At 31.5% G+C, this 24,016-nt stretch overlaps 4 protein-coding genes across 5 annotated transcripts in view; 1 reads left to right on the top strand and 3 right to left on the bottom strand.

Moving 5' to 3' along the window:
• Positions 1 to 5,008, bottom strand: part of LOC126748753 (segmentation protein cap'n'collar) — an 86,429-nt gene extending 81,421 nt beyond the window's left edge. Inside the window, exon 1 of one of the 2 annotated variants that reach the window (XM_050458182.1) lies at positions 4,964 to 5,008. In XM_050458182.1, the coding sequence (XP_050314139.1) occupies positions 4,964 to 4,993 (30 nt within the window). In that variant the 5' untranslated portion in view covers positions 4,994 to 5,008. Of the gene's footprint in view, positions 1 to 22; positions 884 to 4,963 lie in introns of those variants that run through there. The other variant, XM_050458181.1, reaches the window with a different exon arrangement.
• The window catches only part of LOC126748751 (nuclear pore complex protein Nup133), a 46,564-nt gene that overhangs the window by 6,133 nt on the left and 16,415 nt on the right, over positions 1 to 24,016 (top strand). The gene's annotated exons all lie outside the window — the stretch shown is intronic.
• LOC126748761 (farnesol dehydrogenase-like) lies at positions 8,779 to 16,482 on the bottom strand. Its single transcript, XM_050458201.1, has 6 exons — positions 16,232 to 16,482; positions 12,582 to 12,789; positions 10,608 to 10,742; positions 10,146 to 10,267; positions 9,020 to 9,178; positions 8,779 to 8,935 (listed from the first exon to the last, which is right to left on the bottom strand). Exons 1-6 carry the CDS (start codon positions 16,325 to 16,327, stop codon positions 8,894 to 8,896), a joined length of 762 nt encoding a protein of 253 aa, XP_050314158.1. The 5' UTR covers positions 16,328 to 16,482; the 3' UTR covers positions 8,779 to 8,893.
• The window catches only part of LOC126748754 (homeobox protein dve-1), a 229,142-nt gene continuing 217,952 nt past the window's right edge, over positions 12,827 to 24,016 (bottom strand). Inside the window, exons 6-7 of the transcript XR_007664809.1 lie at positions 13,096 to 16,073; positions 12,827 to 13,043 (exon numbers count right to left, since the gene is read on the bottom strand). The gene's annotated coding sequence lies outside the window, so the exon portion shown is untranslated. The remainder of the gene's footprint in view (positions 13,044 to 13,095; positions 16,074 to 24,016) is intronic.

The following is a 24,016-nucleotide window of genomic DNA, read 5'->3' as shown; positions in this document are numbered from 1 at the left end:
TTAATTCTAATTATTGACCTACCTCTTGAGTAAGCTCAATCCCTTCTTGACCCTCATTTGGTGGAGAATGAGGTTCAGGAGTTACATCCTCTGGAGTAACTTCTTGAGGTGGTGATGCCAATGACTCACTATTTCCTGAAGGATTGACTCCATTCCTTTCAATATTTAACAGATAAGCATGCACATCAGGATGTCTAAAGTTTACTCGATTATATCTCCCAAGCGAGTTTAGGTCAGCAAAAACTTCTCTTTCATAGTTAAGCAAAACAGAATCAAAGCTTTTTGGGTGAATGTAATGACTTCTTAATACTGATGGTGATAATGAGGTTCTCCATGTAGTACCATTGTTATAATCATTTACCCCATTGAGAATATCATTCTCTAATAAAGAGTCTGGATTAACCCGAAGCAAGCTTATAAGTAAAGCAAGCTGTAGCAGCTCGTCCCTATAATTTTTCTTGATGCACAACATTGTTTCTATGGTAAACACAGCACTTTTTAACTAAAATTAAGAGTTCAATGATTTTACGTTTGTAATTTTAGCAGCACTAAGGAACCAATAATTCCGATCTTCGTTTGTAAATCATCATTTTTTATAAGAGTCTACAAAGACACAAGTCCACATCATTGTAAACAAACCTGCATCAGCTGATCTTTAAATAGAATGACAAGTCAAAAACAACCGGCTATTGTGAGGTTATAAGGGACAATTTTTCAGAATTAAGGCGAGTAGTCACTAAAAAATTAAAACTCCAAACACTAATATTCACAATGTTGTGTCTAAATAATACCAGCCACCACTTGGAATCTAATCGAGCAAAAATACACAAATAAAATCGCTAATACGCGATGACGATAAACGGTACCCCACTCAAGAGTTCCACAACACGCATCACGATACGATTCACGCTCATCAACCGCAGACGGTTGCACGGTGTTGCCACCGTTGCCAGTACACAGTCCAAGAAACGTCCTTATAAACTCTCATTGATAATTTGACTTTTAATTAATATTCCTGTATGAAAATGGCGGATTCTTCCCCAGTCTAATAGAAATCTGTCGATGAGGGGATGGGAAGATATACACTGTCCTAAGGGGCGAAAAATAATCAATGTTAACACTATCATTTTTTATAATTATAATAGCATTATTCATAATTTGACCTTCATTCATCAAACGTTGCAACAACTGTGGATTATTACCACGAATAAATATACCTGGACTGCTAATGCATATGGCCACCGGTATGAAGATTGAATGTGGCGGGGCGGAATAGTCTGCCACCCAAGATGGCCGATTGATTCTAATTATCTAATTTTTGACGTACATCAAATATGACAATAGTGACGTTAATGACATTTTAACTGTCGTATTTGACGATTGTCTTTTTTAAGTTTTCTTTGGGTGGAAAACAAGAAAAGCATCATGATTATCTCCCAATTTAAAGTTTTTAAGTAAATTTATAGCTTTTTGTAGTTTTTTTTGAGTCCTGGGTTGATAAATTATTTTACAAACGTGCCAACATCGAATCATCGTGCAACTACATAGAGCAGGAGACAGGTAAATTTCAATTATGACATACCTAAGTGTGTTCTAATATTGTTTAGGTGTATCTTGTTGTATTATCATTTTCCAGGATATAATTATAGATTTAATCCGATTTTGGACATATCTATGTCACTGTTCTCAATTTAACATTTTTTTTTTAAAATTCAGTTTTACTTCTTGAACCTTCACTGGGAAAATATCAAGTATTTCCTTTTCCTTGTCTTCATCTAGATTAAGACATTCATGCAAATATCTATTCACTAGTTTGTAAAGTATATTAGGAATTGCCCAGACAGTCACATCATAGATTTTTTTAATTTCCATTGAATCCATCCTTACAAAAATCTTGTCTGTCATGTAAGTCCGACTAAAAATGTCACCAATTATTGAGTTTGCTCCAAACACTTTTCTGGTTCTTGAGTAGAAATGATATTCACATAGAGTAGAAACATAACACCTATTTGTTCAATTTAAAGAAAATGATGACACATCCAGATTGACATATCCTGCTCAAAAACTTTGGATAACCATGGTCATTTAGTCAATTTAGAGAAAAAGTTTTGGTTATAAATATTTAAATATTTATTATTATATGAATACTTAAAGGATGAAATCAAAAGTGAACTTCAAAACTACAACAACAATCTTTAAGTGTTGGTTATTCTAGAAAACAGAAAACGTTTCGACAATCTAAAATGTTTTCAAAAAAGCAAAAATCTTGAATATCGTAATTTATTCCTCATGATACACAATCAGAATAATTTTGTTTTTTTAACTTTTTAGTTAATGATACTAAGATTTTAGTATGTAATAACTTACTTTTTTAAATACCTAAATTACCTGAGACATTTTGATAGTAAATGCTATGCTTTTTACAGTCCGATTTTAATTATTGACCCATAATTTTAATCATTAGCTAGTTATTAGCTTAAAGTAAAATTATAGACTAATATAAAATCCTTTAAAGTATTATTTAGAACCTTAATTGTAATAATAACTAAATGTGATAATCAATAGTTACTAACAATAAAAACTTATGTATTTATTTTAGAAGAATATTGTATACACAATACACTGTCTGTGTTTTCATCTGTTTTCTTATGTTTCATGTTGCATACTTACTGGAGACAACCCCACTGATCGATTACTCGATATAACTGATGCTAAATAAAATTTTCAATCGTGAGTGTTTTGCGGATATCTTTGCCTAGTTTTTAACGATTTGTCGACGACACGCTTGGGTATATCGTATGCACCATACGACATAGCTTCTTTCTTATTTAATACGTGCATAATATATCAGCATACTTTTTTAAACGTATTTGTTTCATTGATTGTTTACGAATAGTCATACCATTTTTATTAATATATCAAGAAGCTTTCTTAAACACAACAACTAATAGATCTAATTCGACCCTATTTTCCACAATCTTCTGTTAATAATAGAGGCAGAGGAAGTAGAGTTACCATTGAATGGCCAGTTTTAGTATGTCAAGATTTTATGCCACAGATTGTTACCAAAGAAGCATTGGACAAGATTTTAAATTTGAAATTAGCGAAACTACTGCAAGTCGTTGGATCCATAAAATTACTGAAATTATTGACAATCACCGTGCTGACCGATTCATTAATATTCCAAATATAGAAGGTGAGAGACAAATTAATAAATTAACATTTATGGAGAGATCCAATTTCCCTGGTGTTATAGGTCCTATTGATGCGCTCATGTTGCCATATTAAAACCAAAAGTAGATGAACACAACAAGTTTATGTGATTTTCCACGAATTCAATTATTATTTCCCAATGTTTATAAAATTTGAACATTTGGTTGTTTCATTGCATTCAATACACTTAGCTGCAATTCAAATTCAGGTCTTGATCTTAATATAATGGAGCTATGTATTTATATGTTTTTTTAAAAGGGTACAAACCCCGATTTTTAAAAAAACACTTACGCACAGGACCCATTTCCTCATCGTCGCTACTACTAGAGCTTTCATCACCGCTTAGGAGCAGGAGCTCAAATATACCAACAGCATTTGCATTTGCATCCATTATTGGTATTATAAACAATAATAGGTACCTATAAGACAAAAATGGAGTTTATAACCTTATACCAACAAACGAAAACAAGACCAAGGGCCAACCAGAAACCAGAGCGTTCCATTTCAAAGCGATATTTTCAGGAACCGTAAAAATACCGCTTCTAACCAACGATTCACCAAGGTTAGGTTACGGAACTTACCCTTGGTGTTTATCAATATAAAAGACAATTGACATTTCCATCTGTCAAATATTAGGGAAAATAACAAATATATACCAAGAAACCATAGAGAAATGAATATTAAATATACGTTTAATTACTCTATGCAAGAAACTTAAATCAAATCGAATAAAACGAGTTCGTAGTTCGAGAGTAGTAAAAGTCTTGATCATATCGAGAAATCGTAAAAGTGTTTTTAACTAAATTTGTTAAGTAAACACAAGCAAAAATGTTAAATGAAGATCATCATTTTCATGGTATTAGGATTTATAAGATTCAAGTCTATCAGAATATTAAAACAAATATTTTAAAGTGCATGTATCTATTCCAAGTTAATTGAAACTTTGTCTCATTTTAGGTGAGGATTACTTTCTTTCATAAATTTTATCGAAATACTTAAAGAAGTACAAGAGAAATTTCAGATCTAACGCCACTATCTTAAATTCTTAACTAAATGTAACTTCCTATTTTGTTTTTGTAAACATAACCTCCCAAAAACTTTATTTGTTTTGTTTCCCTACAATTGGCACAACTGAAATTTGTCAGAGTGACCAACATCGAATGGACACAATCACACAAATTGCGGCCACCTAGTAGTGGTCATCTACTTTTCATTGAATTGGCAGTCCAGGTATATTTATTAAGTTCGTGATTATTACCCAATTGAATAAAAAGTTGCTGGTGGCTGATGGGACTTTAGAATATAATGTCGTCTCTGTTGATGAAGTGTTTTCATCATAGGCCCACTAACAATTTGACTTTAATTTACGCTTGAAGCAGTGCGAAAATTCTGGATTTTTACCCAGTCGAACCGAAATAAATTGATTGCGATCATAGAATAAAATGTCGATCATGTTGAAGAAATTTGGTCACAATAGGTCCTTTGGTAGTTTGGCTTTCAGTACGCCTCCAGCCAGCCGTAAAGCAAGGAATCAATAGCGAGTTATGGAGCTTGTCAATTGGCAGTTATCTCATATTTCAATTTAAAGATAAAACCTGACAACCTGGTTAAACCGACATAACAATTATTGTCAAAGTCAAAATATTAATTTCACATTAAATTCCGCTTCATGTGGCGAAACTTTGTCCTATTCCCGTATTTATTAAAATCATGACGTCGAAAGGAAGGAGATTTTTAGGGCGATACTTACCTGAGGTTCCTGTTTAATTAATAGTACCATTGCGGCTTTCTGTACACTAAACAACTAAACATTAAAAACCACTAGCTTTCAGGATAAACTTAAAATTTTAAGGAAAAGAAACTACACACTACTACTTTTAAGGGTCAACATCACGTTTTAAATTTTAAAATTAACTTTTGCTGTATAATGGGACTACACATGAGTGACCTCTGAACTGTTATTGTTTTAAATTTTAAATTTTTGTATGTTGATTTTCTTATACATGCATTAACCATTTATTTAACACAAAACATATGTATGTAGTTTTATATTATATAAACATAGTGCTACTAGCCGAATTAAAATTTGCTGTAGATGTGTATTTTGCATTCCAGGTAATGATACTCTTATATAGCTTAGGCTATAATAATTCAGTAATAGAATTGGTCAGAATATGAAATGTAAGATTTAAAAATAATTTGAAAAACGAAAATCCCTATATTTAGGTAAAAAAAATCCCTAGAATGAAATTTTTAATATTCCATTTTTTTGGGGTTAAACGTAAAATATCTTTATTAGTATGTAAAATAGCAAAAAAAAATTTTGTTTATTTTTTTTTTCAACCAAACAGTTTTTTATTATAATTTATAGATAAACTTTGAACAAAGACCAGATCACAGTGGCCACCCGGGCACAGTGGTCCCTTTTGAATAACTTTTGTTATAAAGAGGGCAAATCACCATCAAATCAATTATCTACCTTCCTCTACCCGTTCTAACATTTACGATTTTCGTGTTAGTGTCTCTGTGATTGTTTTGAAACGTGCATGTGAAAATTTGAGGTATGTCTTATTTTTTACCAGTTTATCATAATAATAATATTAATTAACTTTCTTTACGGAAAATCATATTATTTTCCGTAAAGAAAGTTAATTAATATTAATACTTGTACATATACAAGTACATTATATACACAAGTATCTTAGGTAAAGAAGCAAAATATTTCAGGTCAGCAATATTTTTTTGTAAAATATGTATTTTAGATTAGCTTGGGATACAATGCCCAGTTTGAAAATGGGGCACAGTGAATTTGTAGTAATTCTAGTGGCCACTGTAACCCAGTTAATATTTTTATATTCGAAAATGTGAGTGTAGTAGATCAAAATGAGTTTACATTTCTTTTCATATCTCCTGCAAATTTGCGACCATATCCAAAAGTTAATGACATTGAACAACGAGAAACTGGACGGAAGAAAAAAGAAGCAGAGATATTGACAAGCGTAAGGACAGGAACACATGGAAAAAGAAAGCTTGAAACAAAAACAAGATAGGAAAGATAATACTATAAAAGTTAAAAAGAATATAATAAAATTGATGCCATCCAGTAGCGAAAGTGAGGGTGAAATATCAAATTTAGCAGATAGCCATACAACAGAGAGATTTAAGAATCAGATGAAGATATTGTAAAAGAATGAAAATTTGAACAATATTCGTAGGAAGTGCTTTGTGTTAGTTTGGTTGCAACAAAAAAGTCTTTTTTGTAATTATATTCTATGTGGGTCAAGTCGAAGGTATTGAATACCATGAATATAGAGTAAATTTCTTAAGTAAGGAAGGTAATAAATTTGTTTTTTCTCAAGTGAAAGACGAGGCAACAGTACCAATGTTTGATATTGTTGCAATTTTACCAGCCCCGTTAAATTATGGTTGTATTTCCAGATTGTGTACAACTTATAAGTTCGATATTGACTTTAGTGGTTACAATATAATGTAATCTTTCCTAAATATAAGTTTTAATCTGTATTTCTTTGTTAGTAGCCAGTGTGCCCCAATGTCATGACCGCTCTACGCTTAGTGCGGGATACAGTGGCCAAAAATCAAGGCTGATGAAAATGTTTAATTTTTTTTAAGATGTGTTTTAATTTAAAATATATTGTTGTGTTATTTTTATAGACTATGTTCTTTTTTCCCTTAAAAATTAGAGAGCTCAAATTGGTTAAAAAATATGACAACAATAAGTAAAAGGTGGGCACTGTGACCCGGTCTCCCTTATAACCACAAAATTTTACAAACATTGTATTGTACATAAATTATACATATGCATAGACTACATACGTTCGACAGAACAATAGATTTACAGAAAGATAGATATTCTACAGTTGAGAGAACAAAATGTTAATAGGTATAAAACACATTATAATATTATAAACACAGCAGCTTATGGGTACATATTATTGTTATGTTTTTTAACAATATCACTTTTAATATCGAAATTAAAGCAAGTACTAATATTTGACGATATGTTATGATGTTATAATTCCTGATGATAGTTATTATGTTATAATTCCTAGTCCATTCCGCAATTTAGTTTTGTTCATATTTATGTTAAAAAATAGTCTTCCAACGCTCGCGCTACTGTGCGGTAAGGCTAATATACTAATTTTAATAAACTTGGCGAATTCTGGAAACACTAGACTTTTATCCAATAAGTATTAATATTTTCAATAAAATTGTAAAATAATCATGCCAAGGGTCCAATAGTGTCTGTATTTTGTAATGTTAAGAGGATAAAGAAACGATAATGCTTTTAAAATCCTAACCTCCCGAGAATTAAAAAGAAATCGCAGTTGCCCTATTGCCTCAATGTAAAAATCAAGGCATTTTAATTTAATGCTGGTTTTTTCACTCGGTCAAAGTATATTTATCCAATTCTACAGCTAGCTTAGGGCCGAAGCATCTTTTATCAATTGATAGAAAATTTCGTGGATTTTTATATCACGAAACTTAATAAATACTTAAACATCCTAGGATAAATATTGTGAACTTTGGGGGATTCAGATTGAAATTCCAGGTTCATATCTGTAAACGTAGACGAAATAAATTCTAAAAATTAAATATATAATTTATTTAATGGGTTATTTAGTAGCTCATTGATGTCCGCTGCCCCTGAAGCACGATCTAAAGCTTTAATCCTGAAGTATTGTTGCAGAGCATAATATTGTTCGATAACTCTATTAATAGCGGCAAAAGCTTATGATGTTTAATATTTCAAAATGCCTAAAATTGCTGAAACTAAGAAACTCTTTTAAAAGTTGTGCGCATAAAAAGTTAATTAGAAGTATCTACTTCTTATTAACTTCTCTGGACTATCTGACAATTTTTTAACAGGCGCACGGTGTACAGAGCGCTAACGAACAGCATATGCACTTCATTATAATAATAAAACAGTGTAAATATAACCTCCCAAAGTTTTTGGGAGGTTATGTTTACAAAAACAAAATAGAAAGTGACATTTTAGTTAAGAATTTATGATAACTAAGACACCAAGCAACTTTGAACTAAAGTAAGTTGTTTTAAATTGGCTTATTTTGACCTCGGGAATATGTCCTAAGATTTTGTAAGAACCTTTTAGAAACACCCTGTATAATGCCGTTCTTGTCGTATTGTCTTTCATACTTTATTATGAGAAACTTCAACGTGAGCTGCTCTGGCTCTAGTACTCATTGTTAGGCCACAGTTTCTAAAATATCTTCCTCAGTTCGTAACATTTCAGACTGAGCTGCTCTTCCAGCGTGGCCTCCTCGGTGCCGGTGGTCTTTTAAATACCCTGTGTCACAAAGTCTTATAACTAAATTTGCCTAAAACATTACCGTTCTTATTTTTAAAATTTTTTAATGTTTTACTAGCTCTTTTATTATGGAACCTTTATATAGGTGATTTTTAATATATTAGAATGACATATCAATTCGACTCGTTTTGACGAGTCCTACAAGCAGTTAAAATATGTGATTCAACTTTGAAAACACCCTGTATATACGTACAGGGTTTGACATTATAATACACATATATTATGCCATAGTGCTTTAATATAAAAATATAAATCGTATTATTATAAGATAAGCTATAGGTATCCACTGGTGTATAATCGGGTACCAGATACTACTGACCTCTCGCCGTCAAATCAAAACATTTCTCCTGTGGGCTGTATGGTCAACTCGGAAATCTAAGCAGAAATCCAATATTAATTAATGCTTATTAACGTTAGAATCTAAATTATAATCTTCTAATGATTTTTAACGCGGTATACCTGTACATGTGCTGGCGATCCTACCGCAAAAATCACAGCATCAGCAACATCTTCAGACTGAAGTATGGGATTTGTCTTCAAAAATGACGTCAAAAGTGAGCCGGGTGGGATTTTGTCCTCTGCAAAAATTTCTGTATGTACCAAACCAGGGCTAATACTCTAAAAATAATAGAAAGACCCTATTTTAGATATTATAGCGAGAAGAGAAATTAGTAGGTCTTCATTCTTTGACATTAATTAACAGACTGTGTATACTATTTATTCCATATACAAAATGCGTCCTTGGATGAGCGTAAAATGTGTTCATAACTTTCAAGCAGGTATCTAAAGAAAGGTCATTGATATAAAAGAACATTTTTTACACACTGTGAATACACAATTGTGTGGTAGGAGTATAGACGAACTTACTTAAAAATCAGGTAGATATGTTATATAATATGTATGTGAAATATTAAATACAACTATATCAATTCTGTGAAATACTTAAATTTGCTATAATAACTAAGATTACAAAATACTTACGTAAATAGATTACATAAATAGCCACTAAGTGCATTCCCATTTATTAAAATTACCAAAAGTATTAGAGTTATAATGAAAACGCAAGACTATTTAGGTAATCGGCATTTTTTAACTAGTATTCTTTTCTCCAAATTTTCCAGCAAATCAAAAATTTCTATACCAAGGTGACCAAAAGTTGCGTTACCCTTTCTTTTTCTTACGAATTTTACAAATTTCCTACGAATGGCATTTTTAAGTTCAAATATAGAATTTTGTGTATAGAAAATTTGTGCAAAAATTAGTTTTTTATAGCAAGTAACAACTAACTCACCAGAATGACAAATAAAAAATACTTTAAAGAGGCTGTAATGTACAATCCAAAGTTTATAGAAGATATCATTGACCTAGAGGTAAGAAGGATAGGCAAATCTGAAACTTTCTAGGGAAAATCAATGCACGCGCGTGATCGAACTTTTATAAAAAAGATATTTTAAATCAAAAGAAGAAGTTTAAGAATGTCAACTGTGAGCTCTGAAGAATAAAATTACTATTACATCTCCGTTTTTCTGCTGTTATAATGCATAAAGAAATCAAAAATTCAAAAAAAAAATTTAAAAAAACGTACCGTGACTCTTATTTTACTTTTAGCAGCTGCAAGTTCCTTTCTTGTCACCTCTGTAAAAGCAGTGACAGCGTATTTTGACGCAGGATAGACATTTTGATCAGGAAGCTGCAGTGTCCTGTGACCTAAAAAATTTAATTTTTTTCTTATTCTTTTAATATTGTGTAGTAAATAAGAGTATCCTTAATAAAAATACGTAGTCAAGTCTTTTTAAAAATTTTCCTTAAACCTAATTGTAAGTCTAGGTCTACAAAAGTTGTCTAAATCAAATCAAACTCATTGTCATTAATATAATATGTAGTGTGAAAACGGAAAATATATATTTCCCTTTCATTCTCATAATTTGCCTAAAAGTGGCTAAAATTTTAATTTGCGATTGAATGGCCGAACTGAAATGTCTGAAAGGTATGCTTGATAATATTTTTAATTTGATTATATATTAAAATACGATATATTGATACTTACCACAAATGCTGTTGATATTGATGATGTGCCCATCATCGATATTATTTTCCTTCATAATTTTGAGCACTTCGCTAGTTGCAACTGCCAGTCCATATATATTGGTGTCAAAAAGCGCTTTCCAACCATCGAGATCTCCTGCAATGAAAAAGGATAACAACTGTTAAAGGACTTAAAATATGTCACATATATTCTGATAATAATACACCTTATTATAATATAGGTGACATCTTGGAACTAATTAATAGTGATACGGACGTCATATGTTAAATCACTGTTTTCTGTCTTCACTTCTTGTAACCCAAATTTTTTATTAAAAATAATATGATCGGGGCAGACATTTAATAATTCGAAAAAAAACGCTTGTATGTAAATTAAAAATAATAAAAAAATTAAAATATATGTCATTTTTATTAAAATGAACTCCAGACAAAATAAAGTTTGAAGTTCGTTAATTAACTCATCATGATTTTTTTCTGAGAATTTTTTTTACACCTATATTTTGATTTTTTTATATTTTGTATTTACTATTTATTTTTATATTTTATTTAGCCATCTTAGAACGCACCATATGGAAAACTTTTTTATTATTAATTAAAATAAAATATATATTCTTTATAAGTTCTGCTTGGTCCAAAACCTGAAATGCAACCATCAGATATTAATTTCTTTTAGTCGTATACGAGTTATATCAGAAAATATGAATTTTGCTCGCTTTGCAAGAATAAAGTACCCTATATTTATGGCAATATCGAAAACTGTAATCAGTTATCTCTTTATTCATTAAATATTTGATAACCTTTACGTCTCTTAACCTGTCTGTTGCATTATTTTGATGATGTGTTAAAATAATTGATAAATAATAAAATTATTTATTTCCCAATAATTACATTGTATTAATTGTAATAATTACATTGCTAATAATGTTGATTGCCTAACAAGCGTGTAAGTTTATCATCAATTCACTATTGCTTCAACATATCCGCAATTTGTTACAATACAGGTTCCCATTTTAGAAGAAAATTCTTTCAATACATTTCTGATTATATTCGGAGTTATACCCTGAGTTGTTTTCGTAATAATTATTTCCAAATGTGCTACGTTTGTGAATGACCTCTGTTGATATGTCTGTTCTTTTAAGTGATCCCATAAGAAAAAAATCCAATAGGGTTAAATCTGGCGACCTAGCTGGTCAAAAAATATCGGAATATCGATGAATTAAACTTCTATTAAAGATATTTTCAAGGTATAGCCTTACTTCCCTCGTATTATGACATGTTGCACCGACCTGTTGATGCCATACCTGTTGTCGTTAATAAAGAAAATCATGCAACTGATTTTGTAAAACATTTATATATCGTTAAGAAGTCATAGATTGTCAAAAAAAACCATATATTATTAACAATATACTAGATATATATAATACTAGTATACTAGATATAAATATTAGTATTATACTAGATATATATATATATATATATATATATATATATATATATATATATACAGTGCTTTCATTTCAAAACGATCCACCCTTAATAACTTTCTTAAAAAAAAAAAAAAAAAAAAAAATAAAAATGATTTTTTATTATAAAAAATGTAAGAATTTTAAAATAATGTAGGTACCACACTAAAAGTATTCATTTAAAATACCAAAGTTTGGCGTAAATAAAATATTCATTATTTCTAGACATTTTCGCTAACTATTTGCTTACACATTTACCGATTTCATTTTTTTTGGTACCGTTGAATAGAGAATTTTACGCTCCTTACTATGATGTATCACACGATGGGGGTTCCCATTTGACATATTAAAGTGAGGTTAGCTGGAGGTGAGGAGGTGATTGACAGAACTTCAGTAAATGCATAATTAAACGTCCCCCGGTATATCTAATTTGACGGGTTTTTTTTTTTTTAAAGGAAGTTATTAAGGGTGGATCGTTTTGAAATGAAAGCACTGTATATGCCTCGCCATACCTCCCAAAACCGGACCATTAGAAATAATGCCAGCATTATTAACTAGTAGAGATGGAGGGCCTACATTCTTCGTTGTCCACTGGAGAGCATCTATGATATCTTCTTTTTTAGATACATCAGTTTTTCGCCCAAAAAACTTCCCTTTCAATCCGCTTAGTTTCTCTTCAAGCTCGTCAAGTCGTTCTTGGCGTCTTGCTAGACCGACCACCTAAAAGAAAGTAAATTAGATGTTGTACAGAATCATAAGTCCATTCGGAGGGTAAACATAGCAATAACAAGGGTAAATGTAGTTTCAACCTACATTTATTCTAACAATTTGCTACCGGAATACAACGGGAAGGACCGATGAGAGCAGTTGCCGAATAGAGACAATTATAGGATTCATGATTTTTTGCAGAACGATCTGCCGATTGCGAACGATTTGCTATATTTCTTTAAATTTGTTATTCTTCGCCTTTTTTGCTAAAATAGGAAAGGGTTACATACTATTACAGAATATGTTTGATTTAAGTACCTATAATAAATGATAATTTTTATTGTGGACTTTTTGTTTTCTGCTCTGTCCGTGGCCGTTCTGTTTAATTATTTTATTGATGAAAACTACTGCTTGGACACTATCTTTCTTCGTGTTTTGTAGGGCAGGCAGTAGCCGCGTTATTAAGTATTACTTGGCTTCTCAAAGTAGTGAGAGAACCGAGTCCGTGATATCTATCCGTATATCAAGAGAGCAGAGGTAAATGTTGACCGATTGGTTGAGATTGCTTCGCTTGATTGGTGTTGAGTTTCCGGCTTTGCTTCACGAATGTCATCCGTAACCGCTTGTATTACAAAACATCATAACCCCGTCCCTTAAATCATACTATCTTGCGTCATTAATAGAGTGTCGAATTTTCCGGTACATTTTCCCAAATAACTGTCTGTGCTTAATCATAGAAATTGGTAATGGGGGATTGTTAGATTTTAAGGACACTTTCGTTCATTTAGTTTTAAGCAACCAAACCTGTTACTTACTTACTAGTATTTGTAATAATAAAGATTAAGAGCAATAAGATCTCACTATAACCTTCGTCTACTTTCAATCTCTACCTGGTTTCTCCACTGTTTAAAGGCTTACCCGAGAGGCTAGAGGGAACTCTAAGCTCCTTTAATTACTTAGAGTGGCGCCCGAGGCATTTTGTCAACTTTTCTTTTATAACAGTACAAAGAAATAGTGAAAAGGGGTTGACAGATACCCTGCGACGTCAAAGGTTAGAGGGTGCACATACGGCTAGTACGTAAAGAATCCCGCTACAAATTTGGCTACAGTTTTTTATTATTTAAAATTTATTTTTATTAATTTTTTGTCTCGGTAGTCTAAGATTTATTTTTCATTATTAAAATAAATTGGGTTGTTGTCCCCAGAATAAGCAATAAAATGGGTTATTTTTCCTAGGTACAGAACTAAAATTAACGTTTTGTTTAATACATATATATTTATTTTCTTTAATATAATTGAAGCACCCTGTAAATTTTTAATCCGATGCACTATGACGAGTATATTGCGTTATCTGTTAGTTATACATACAGGGTGTTATAAAATTTGGTGCAAATATTTTAAGAGCGTACTTTCGAGGCTAAACTAAGACTTTTTTTCCTATAAACTTTTGTCCTAAAATGCGCTCCCTCAAAGCCACACACCTCGCAAATTTATTGAAGAAAATTGTCGATGACTATTCGTGACAATGAAGAAACAAAACTGATAACCTATTTTGCATTACTTTACGTCAGCAAAGCATTCGATACCATTAGTCATAATATGCTGTTAGTCAAGCCTCATTGCTATGGACTTTTTGATAATTCTCTAATATTTGTCCAACAATATTTAATAGATAGATCTATTTCTAATTATTTATACATACCGGGTGGTGCGTCGCCGAGCGGAACATAGGAAATCCCATGTAAATTTTAATTATTGGCTTCCCTGTACATTTTATAGAAAAAATATAAGATAACTTTTTGAAGAGACCAATTTGGCAAACCCTTGTGCAAAGTTTCAAAAAATTTTAATAAGCGAATCTTGAATTATTAAATTAAATGTAATTGCAAAATTATCAAATTTTCGGTTCAAGGCTATTTTTTTTTTAACTGCTAAAATAATGCGAGGAAGCGAGACGTAACATCAACTTTCTTTTTTTCTGGGAGTTTCCTCATTCTGAGGAATTCCCAAAATGTGTCTTCCTTCCATCGTCTTCCTAGACGATGTTCCCGGTTATTGATGTATTAAAAATATAAAATACGTAATTAGAAATGAGCAAATCTCAGTTTGGTATAAACTAGAAATCATTTTTATCATTTTTCTTTTCTATACGCTTAGAAATTAACTGTGACTTTAGTAAATACGGTTACACATGGTGGAAAAGCACCATTTGAAGTTTTTAAGAGGTTTTTCACTAGTCACTAGAACAGTCAAAATCACCAGATCTAGTAACTTCGGTTGCGATGCCAAAAATGCCTGTTTTGAGCAGCCCAAAAAATATTTCCCAAGAACAGGAAGAAGAAATTTTAAGGGTTAAGTACTAGGCGAATAGCGGCAGCTCTGGGTGTAAGCAAATCATGTGTTGGTAAAGTAATTCAGAAAGAGGGCGTTTGTCCATACTACTTTACACCAATTCAGTGTTTGATCGCACCAAATTTGCCAGCCAGAATGCAGTTTTATCGTCAGTTTAAAAATATGCAAAACGCAGATCCAATGCTTATTAGTAGAGTGTTATTCACAGACCAGGCTACATTTACTAGACGCGTATTTAACTTTAGAAATGCTCATATGTGGGATACTGAAATCCCCCATTCAGTTGTCAGTCGTCATTTCCAGCATGAATTTAAAGTTAACATGTCGTGTGGTATTATTGGAAACCACATGATAGGCCCTCCATGAACTACCACCTAATTTGAACGGAGACTCGTACTTAAATTTCCTACGAAATGGACTTGGCGGTCTTTTAGAAGATATACCATTAAATGTATTTTATGCAAGATGGGGCGCCAGCGCATTTTTCCTGACAGGTACGCAATTACCTTGACGAACAATATCCCGAAAATTGGATTGGCCGTAGAGGACTTTTGCTCTGGCCTGCGCGTAGTCCAGACTTAAACCACACGGACTTCTGTATTTGGGGATATTTGAAATCAATTGTTTATGATAGTCCTATAAATAATCTAAATAAATTAAATGTAAAAATTGTAATATATACGAAGGTATATACCAATATACGGAGCTGCAAAAAAGTTAAGGGATTTAAAAAAGTAAAAACTAACGCAACGAGCGCCCTCTACCGAAAACACGAAAACTGTATACGAAATGTTATTTTTCTTTTTAAAAGACTCGTATGTTCTAAATTTCATGTCAGTATGTCATTTGGTTCAGGACCTATGAGAAAAAAAAACGATAAATCAAATAATACTTTGACACCCTGTATTTCAGTTACTATTAAAGTTAGGATAAGGCAAGTTGACCTCAATCACGTTATTTTGACGTAAGGAATCTACTGTTGTTCTATGTCCCATTACTTTCGGGACACCCTGTATAGATGTATGGAATACGTATATTGGAAAAAATTTAAAAAAATTGCATTTTTTTTGAAAAAAAAAGATAAAAATATATCTTAAAATACCTGCATTCCATTTGCAACTAGTTTGTGAGCAATTGCTTGTCCTATTCCTGCACTTGCTCCTGTCACAACAGCTACTTTTTCACACCACCTCTGCATATTGCACTTTTTAAATAGTCAAAAACTAAAAGATCTGAGTCCTTGCGAACTTGTTTGGTGTGAAACCAGAGAGTGGCCTTGCTGGCCACTGTCCGTCTGTATTATATAATGTAGATATTTCAGAATGGATTCCCCTACCAGTTGATTAGTTATTAGATTCAAAGTTTATTGAACTGATATTATTAAGAATACTGAATTATTATAGTAAAACTACTACTTATATCAAATTGTGCAAGAAAGGGAATATTTAGATAAGAATTTTATCAGTTTATATTAAAAACCGTTATATTTTTAATATTCCTTAATTATCTCGAGATTATACATAAGATTTTTTATTAGTTAATGACTTTAAAGTGTATCGATCACCTTCAAAAATTTCTGTTATTCCGAATGAACCGCTAAAGGATCAAGTTTTGTTTGATGTCTTTTTTAATTTTGAAGTATTTTTAAGTTCTTTATAAATCTCCCACTTACCTTAGCCTTTTTTACTGTCAAATCTGATCTTATCAATGTTGCAAATTGGACAAACTACCATATTTTCTGAGACACTCTGAAGATGGACCTTTAAGGCTATTGGGAAGTGGTAGCCCACGGAGGGGCACGACGAATCTGTTAGGAGACCTATATACATAACGCACTACACTAAAAATAAATCAATCAATCAACCCTAGTGGACGTGCTCTCTTACCAATCAACAATTCTAATAATGGACTAGCCTTAGTAATGCGGTTGGTCGTGCAATTCAGTGCCAGCTGGATCTCACCAATAGCATCTTGCCAGGATCTTTGACTAGTTTCGACAGCAGCACTAGGTTTGAGTATGAAACAAAAAATCCTATTTTTAAGAGACTTTAAATTGTAAAAATTTAGAATCAATTAACAGTTGTCAACAGTAAAATTTTGTTTTTTAATAGTAATATTATGACTTTTCTTGACTTACATGTGCGTTTAAAGTCTTATTGAATTACAAAATCCTATGCTCCCTGGTTGATAGTCGCGATAAAAGAAATGATGGGCGATAGAGACAAAATGCCAAATTTAAAAAAAAATAAAAAGATTGCCGATTGGAACACTTACAAACAACTGCGTAATATGGTAACTGCCCCTATTATAAAAATTATAAAGATATTAAAGGCCTTTTGAAAACATTAAAAAAAAACTCATAAGTAATGATCTGGCAAGTGATCTTAAAAATGAAGAAAAAATTAATCGCCATTTTATAAATTCCATTACATAATACATTCTATAATTTTTCTGAAACTAATAAATAAAATAATATTACAACCTCCTTAAGTTTTACTGCGGTTTCAGAACTAGATTTAAAAAAAATAATGACAGTATTAAAACTATAGCGATAGAAGTAGATGGTCCCAAATTGTTGAAAAAAAAATAAAATTAACCAATTGGCCAAAGTGAACAAACCGGAATCTTTAAACCAGTTTCTCAACAACGGTGGTTTTCATCCATCTATGGAATCAGAAAATATGATTCTATTTCACACACTTTTAAAGATACTAACTGGTTGAATATGTATAATAAGCGATACCTTCATTCTTTTACTCTTTTTTTTAAATACTTATCTTTTAGACTCCACCCTACTTACATCAAAAGCTTTGTTTTACAAGATATGTGCATAATTTAAATTTAAGGTTTAACGGTATGCTTTATATGCTTACCCCTTTAAAATATTCATTGGACCTCTATATTTTTCTTCTTTTTATTTATACAAGGTTGTGATTTGGGAACACAGGAATTTCGCAAAAATAAATCGACATGAGCCATTCGCTTGTATTCTCTATACTGAATGTTAAAATCAAAGGACTGCAAAAATATCCACCAATGACTCTCGGTGTTAGGTATATCTTGTTTCGTGAAGCTTTTAAAGAATTGCAGTCCATAATAACAACAAATTTCCGTCCTTATAAGTGGTGGCGAAAATGTTTTACAGGGTAGACAACCTCCATAGTTTTTAACTCATAGGAATGATATTTTAAGTTTCCTTTGCTTAAAATATCATATTTAATAACCCTGTTTTTATTACTCAACTTTTGGAGTAAAATGGCATCTAAGCCTTTAGAGCTAAAATCATTATGAGAGCTTAACAGCTGAGAAGAATAATAAACAACAACACCGAAGGACCAGAAACGAATTCACAAGCCCATCCCCGATCACTCCGATATCATTACTGAAACTGCGACTTGTTTTGACTGTGCGCAGTGTTGCCAGATTGAAATTTTACTTAGCAATAGAACCAGGGTAAAAAAACAGTAGATTTGCCTATTTAAACAGTAGAGATTTTATTGATTTAGAATACAAGTGTAAATTAAACAAAATACCAGTTTTACGGTAAAAAAACATAATGATATATTTTAAAAGGATTAAAAAAAAAATAGCCAACCTAAAAATTAAAAAGAGGTATTCTTAGTCACTCTGAGTCACTAGAGTCGGAAAGTTCATAATTTTTTTTATACATTTGGGAATTGTGATTGTGAAGCTTTATTACTTCTTTTGTTTCAAAATTGAAACATGATTTCCCTTTTGATCTTGACAAATAAGATTTACTATGGAGTAACCCTACAATACTAGTTGTTGACAGCTTATTGGGTTGAGAAGTCTTCATTAAATTTATTTGGGAAAAAATCCTCTCAACATTGGCAGATGAGTGCGGCAAGCATAACAAAGTTTGACAAAGTAGGAAACATTGGAGAATTGTCTCCAAACTTAATTTTGTTTACAGAGCTCCAAAATAATGTAATATTAGTGCTTGATGGTGAATCAAGTTTTGTATTTCTCAATAGCCTCCACTCATTATCTAGCTTTTGTAATTCTGGTTCTTTGATCAAATTTGGAAAGTGCTGAAAATGAACTATACTAGGAGTTGTTCCTTCAATTATATTTAATGGATCTATAATTGCTAGTTTTTTGAAAACTTCATTATTAAAATCAAACCTTGAATTTATTTGTGTGCAACTTTCAATAAAAAAGCTTAAACATCTGGTGCGTAAAATATGTTTTTCTTCTTTTGTTAATTTTATTTCTGATATGGGAATTTTGGCACCCAAATATAAGTTCTCAAGGTAAGAAATTTTCGGGATTTTTAAAATTTACATTTTCAGGAGGCATGGAAAGTATTATATCTCTTTTAATGAAACATTCTAGCATTGTTTTATAGATGGTACATAACTTTGCATGTATTTTATGAATTTTTGGATCAGAAGATTGCATTTCTTTATTCATATTATTAAAAAATGGCAACACAAATTCGAGAAATTAAAAAAACATTTTGTAAGCGGATCTTTTAATTTTATTAGAATGTTTTCCACCGTAAGAAGTCGGTCAGTAGTTACTGCATCTGTAAAAAATAAAATTAGCGTGTCATATTGCTCAAGAAACCTTAGCACAGCACTTTCCAAAGACAACCACCTGGTTTGTGCAGGATGAAGTAACTTATGAGGTTTTGTATTTGTGAAGTTTTGAAATTCTTTTAGTAACTCTACACGTTTGGGGCTATTGGAAAAAAAAATGTATATATCTCTAATTATGTCTTCAACCCCTCGATTTTTCACAAGCAGCTGAAGCACATAAGTGAAAACTGTGACATATACAACGCATTAAGAAAATATTTTCTACGTCTTCTTGCAATCTACTTGTGACAGAATTGTATTTTCCTATCATAACATTTGCTCCGTCCGAAGCAAAGCCGATTAGATTCTTCTTATATGGTATTTTATTATTTTCAAAGTAGGTAATAAGTTTTTCATAAATGTTTTGTCCTCTAGCGTCTTTCAGGGGTATCAAAGTTAGGAAAACGTCGCAAATCCTAAATTTTTTTAAAATTACGTTTAAGGATAAAAATATTTAATTTAAAAAACTTACTTCATACTGTCGTCATCAAAATACCTACAAACAATTGCTAAATGTTTTGTACACGATCTATCGGTTGACTCATCGATAATTATCGAAAACTTCTTGACTTTTAAAATGTTTATTATATCCAACTCATTTTGTTTACCAATAACATTTTTTACGAGAGCTGTACATTTTGAGCCACCGCATTTAATTTGTTTAGCAATATCCGAGTCTGGACAGATCTCTCTTATTAAATTTGGCAAATGCTCCATCGCATTATAAGAGATGTTATGTTCAGCAACATATGCGGCTAAATGTAAATCAGCTTTCTTAGCGGCATTTTCAAGAGGTTTTGCCTTTTTAAAAACGCTCATTGATGATATAGTTTGCTGTTTTTTAATAGAATTTGCCAACTTAACGTGAACAGCACTTTCTTTATGTCGCAATAGAATTGCTTTACCAGTGGAACTAATATTGATGGTTTTATTGCACACAGAACAATAGGCCTCATGATTTGTTTTACTCGGTTTAATCCAACTTGCTAAATCAGGATCATTTTCCCAATCCTGTTTATATTTTTGGTAATATTTGATCCTTTTTTTTAAGGTTTACTAGGCGTGGAGGACGTACCCTCCCCTCTCGATAAATATAAATCTTCAGAGCTATAAATAATATTTAACAATTTGCCAAAAATTCCGTGGAAGATAACATTAATTTAATAAGATTAATTACCTGCTCATTTTAAGACAAACTGTATCAAAAAGTCTTTCAAATATCAAATTTCTCACAATACTATATATAGTATTTCATTACACCCGAAATTACATTACACACCAATAAGCCTTGGGAAAAAATATACTCGAATGATCTTGCATAAAACGCGCCGCGAAACAAGCCTTTTAAACTGAATATAGGGACTTCCCCGGTTAACATATTTCTTCCATCAGCTGTCGGTAAATAGGGATGAGCAGTATCAAACCCGTTAAAATAGAAAATACCAAAGGTATTAAAATAATTTATTTTATTATTACATAATTTTTGATAATGTACTTATTTATTTTAAACAGTAGATTTTAACGTAAAAACAGGAGAGCAGTAGATTGCATCTAAAAACAGCAAACCTACTGTTAAAACAGTAGGTCTAGCAACACTGACTGTGCGGAATTCTGAGCTTGCGACTACATTCGCAAAACTGAATATTATAATATACACAGAACACAAATATATAAATATTTTAGCTTTGTTCGCGGTGACAGTCCTGGACAAGTTCAGAATTACTTCGCATGCGCATTGTTAAAAAAACCGTTCGCGCTGACCAGTCTTGAACTTTTAGTTCGAAATCCTGCCGTTCGCGGATGTTTTGTTACTTGTTCGGGATCAATCTGTAACTAGTTTAATCAATCCTTGGACTATCATTAAAATTTTCAGTTCTGGGCTTGCGCAGTAGATTTTTAATGACATATTTGATGTACTCTTTTTGTGTTTTATTTCAAAATTTAAAACTAATAATAATTACTAATACAAATAATAACTGCTTGTCCTACTCTTTTTTATTAGTTTTATGGGTGGTTTGTTACTTAAATAGCAATTCCTGTTTAATTAAGTCGATTTTGTTTTAGTTGTCCATGTTAAAATTACCATGTCTGATCATTTGAGTTCCAGTGATGAGGACTTGGAGAACCTCTTAGAAGTTACCGATGTTCCCAAAAATGTTGGATATTTGATTTATGAGATAGCACTGGCGAATGACCTGTGAACTGGTAGACGATTTGCTGCATCCCCATATTATAAAGAACGGAAAGGAGACTCAGAAAAAATAACTCCATTAAAATTTATTACAGTATTTCTTACCCATTTCTCTTAAATCTTTACTATTTAAAAAAAAAAGTCCTTCCTAAACGAAACAATTGAAAAACATAACCTATACTAACCCAAACAAATTTAGATGTTGCCAGTTCGTAAATCGTTCGCGTTTGAAATAAATTCCGAACCGGTTATGAATCACGCATGCGCATATCCTTAAAGGATGAAGAGTTCCTGACTGATTCGGGATGCGTTCAGAACTGTCACCGCGAACAAAGCTAATTATTGCGTTGCCCATCCCAGGTTTATTATTTTTATTACTTTACATCTGGGTGGAATTATTATTACATCCTCTTCCATGCTATCGGCAAACTAACGTCTCTATGAGAAGTCCTAACGGTCATGAGCCAATTGTTATAGTCTAATTTATAATCTAAACCGCAACATTTTGAGATGAAATCAGTTTGAGGAGAAATCTGCAGAGATTGGAAAATCTTGCCCTATTTTGCCCTTGTTTTCTATAAAAATACTGCAAATCAAGTTGGTGTAGCCTGCAGTTACGCTTGTAATTCTATATTTACTTGATCTATTCACAGGTTGCAATGGATCTATTTTAGTTCTTTTAAACAATGACACATCTATATCGATAGGTAAAGTGATAGGTTTATTTCCTGTCATGTCTGTTTCAACAATAACAAAATTTGATTATGTTGGGTCCATATTAAAAAAAAAATAGGATGACTCCTAAGGACCCTCTTGAGGCTCCCGCTAGCCTTCCTGGTGTCAGCCTGTTTCAGAACCTCTTACAAAATACCTACAGACTTGACATATTTAGAATTCTTAAGAGACATGCCAGTGTCTCGCTAGCCATCATTGTGAACATTTATAATTAAATAATAATAAAAAAATTTCAAAAATGTCTTTTTATTTATTGTTTTTCTTGTGAAACAGAGAACATTATTCTGAAATGTGACTTTCTATGGTATCATTGGAAAGCATTTTTGAAGAGCTTCATGAGGACGTATCACACAACCCTTTTTTCGATTTAAGATTTTATGGGTGTATCTCACCCTGTCCAAGGGGTGAGATAAGGGTGAGATAATGTGCTTATTTTTGTTCCCCCTTTATTTTATAGAAACTGTTTCAGCGTTTTCTTATTCAGTTTTTTGTTTCTAATATATGGCCATTTTAAATTTTCACCTTGTGTGTTTGTTTTAGCTTTTAAACCAAATTTTCAACTTCGAATAAATACTTTGTGTTGTATTTTTTTAAAGAAGTTTCTAAACAATATGTTAAAAACCATCATATTATCAGTCAGGTAATACCTCCTTTTGTTTTACATAATATTTTAAATGAGAATTATGATTTTGTTGCTTCTAAGAGAGAAATAAAATGCAGAAAGTTAGATAAAAAAAACTCCAGAATTTACTTTTACGTAAAGAAAGACATACAGAAATAAATCAGGCTTTTTTTTTCTGACACTCCTTTCATAAGCGGGTAATTAAATTCAATTGTATTTTAAATCAAGAAGAACTGGAGTTATTCGGTTATGTACTTAAGTTTGCTGTTGGTAGGGATATCACAAATAAATCGTTAAGTAATTTTTCCACGGAAATAGACTCGATTTTTGATAGAATTACTGATGATTTTAATACCAAATCAACTCTGAAATCGGAATGTGTTAGTTTCCTTAAGAGATAAAAAACATAAATACAAACCTATCTTTAAACTGAATAAGGTTTTATTAAGTTAAAAATGAAAATGAAAAATAGCAATCTAATAATTTCCAAAGCAGACAAAGGTAATTACACAGTAATATTAAATCAGAAGAACTATAATACCAAAGTTATTAATTTTTTACAATCAAATAAAAATGTAATAAAATTAACAAAAACTCTTTTTCTTTTTTTTAACTAAACTCAAAACATATTTTAAACAATGGTCTCCACTTATATCCCAGTTTAAACAATAGTTTAATTCCCTCCAACCCTTCTCTACGTAGATTATACGGTCTACCCAAAATACATAAAGCCAATTA

This window comes from Anthonomus grandis, chromosome 22 (assembly GCF_022605725.1).
Source record: "Anthonomus grandis grandis chromosome 22, icAntGran1.3, whole genome shotgun sequence".
In the NCBI taxonomy this organism is placed as follows: Eukaryota; Metazoa; Arthropoda; class Insecta; order Coleoptera; family Curculionidae; genus Anthonomus; species Anthonomus grandis.
The sequence above is the reverse complement of the archived record's forward strand: the minus strand, read 5'-3'. Positions and strand labels throughout refer to the sequence as shown.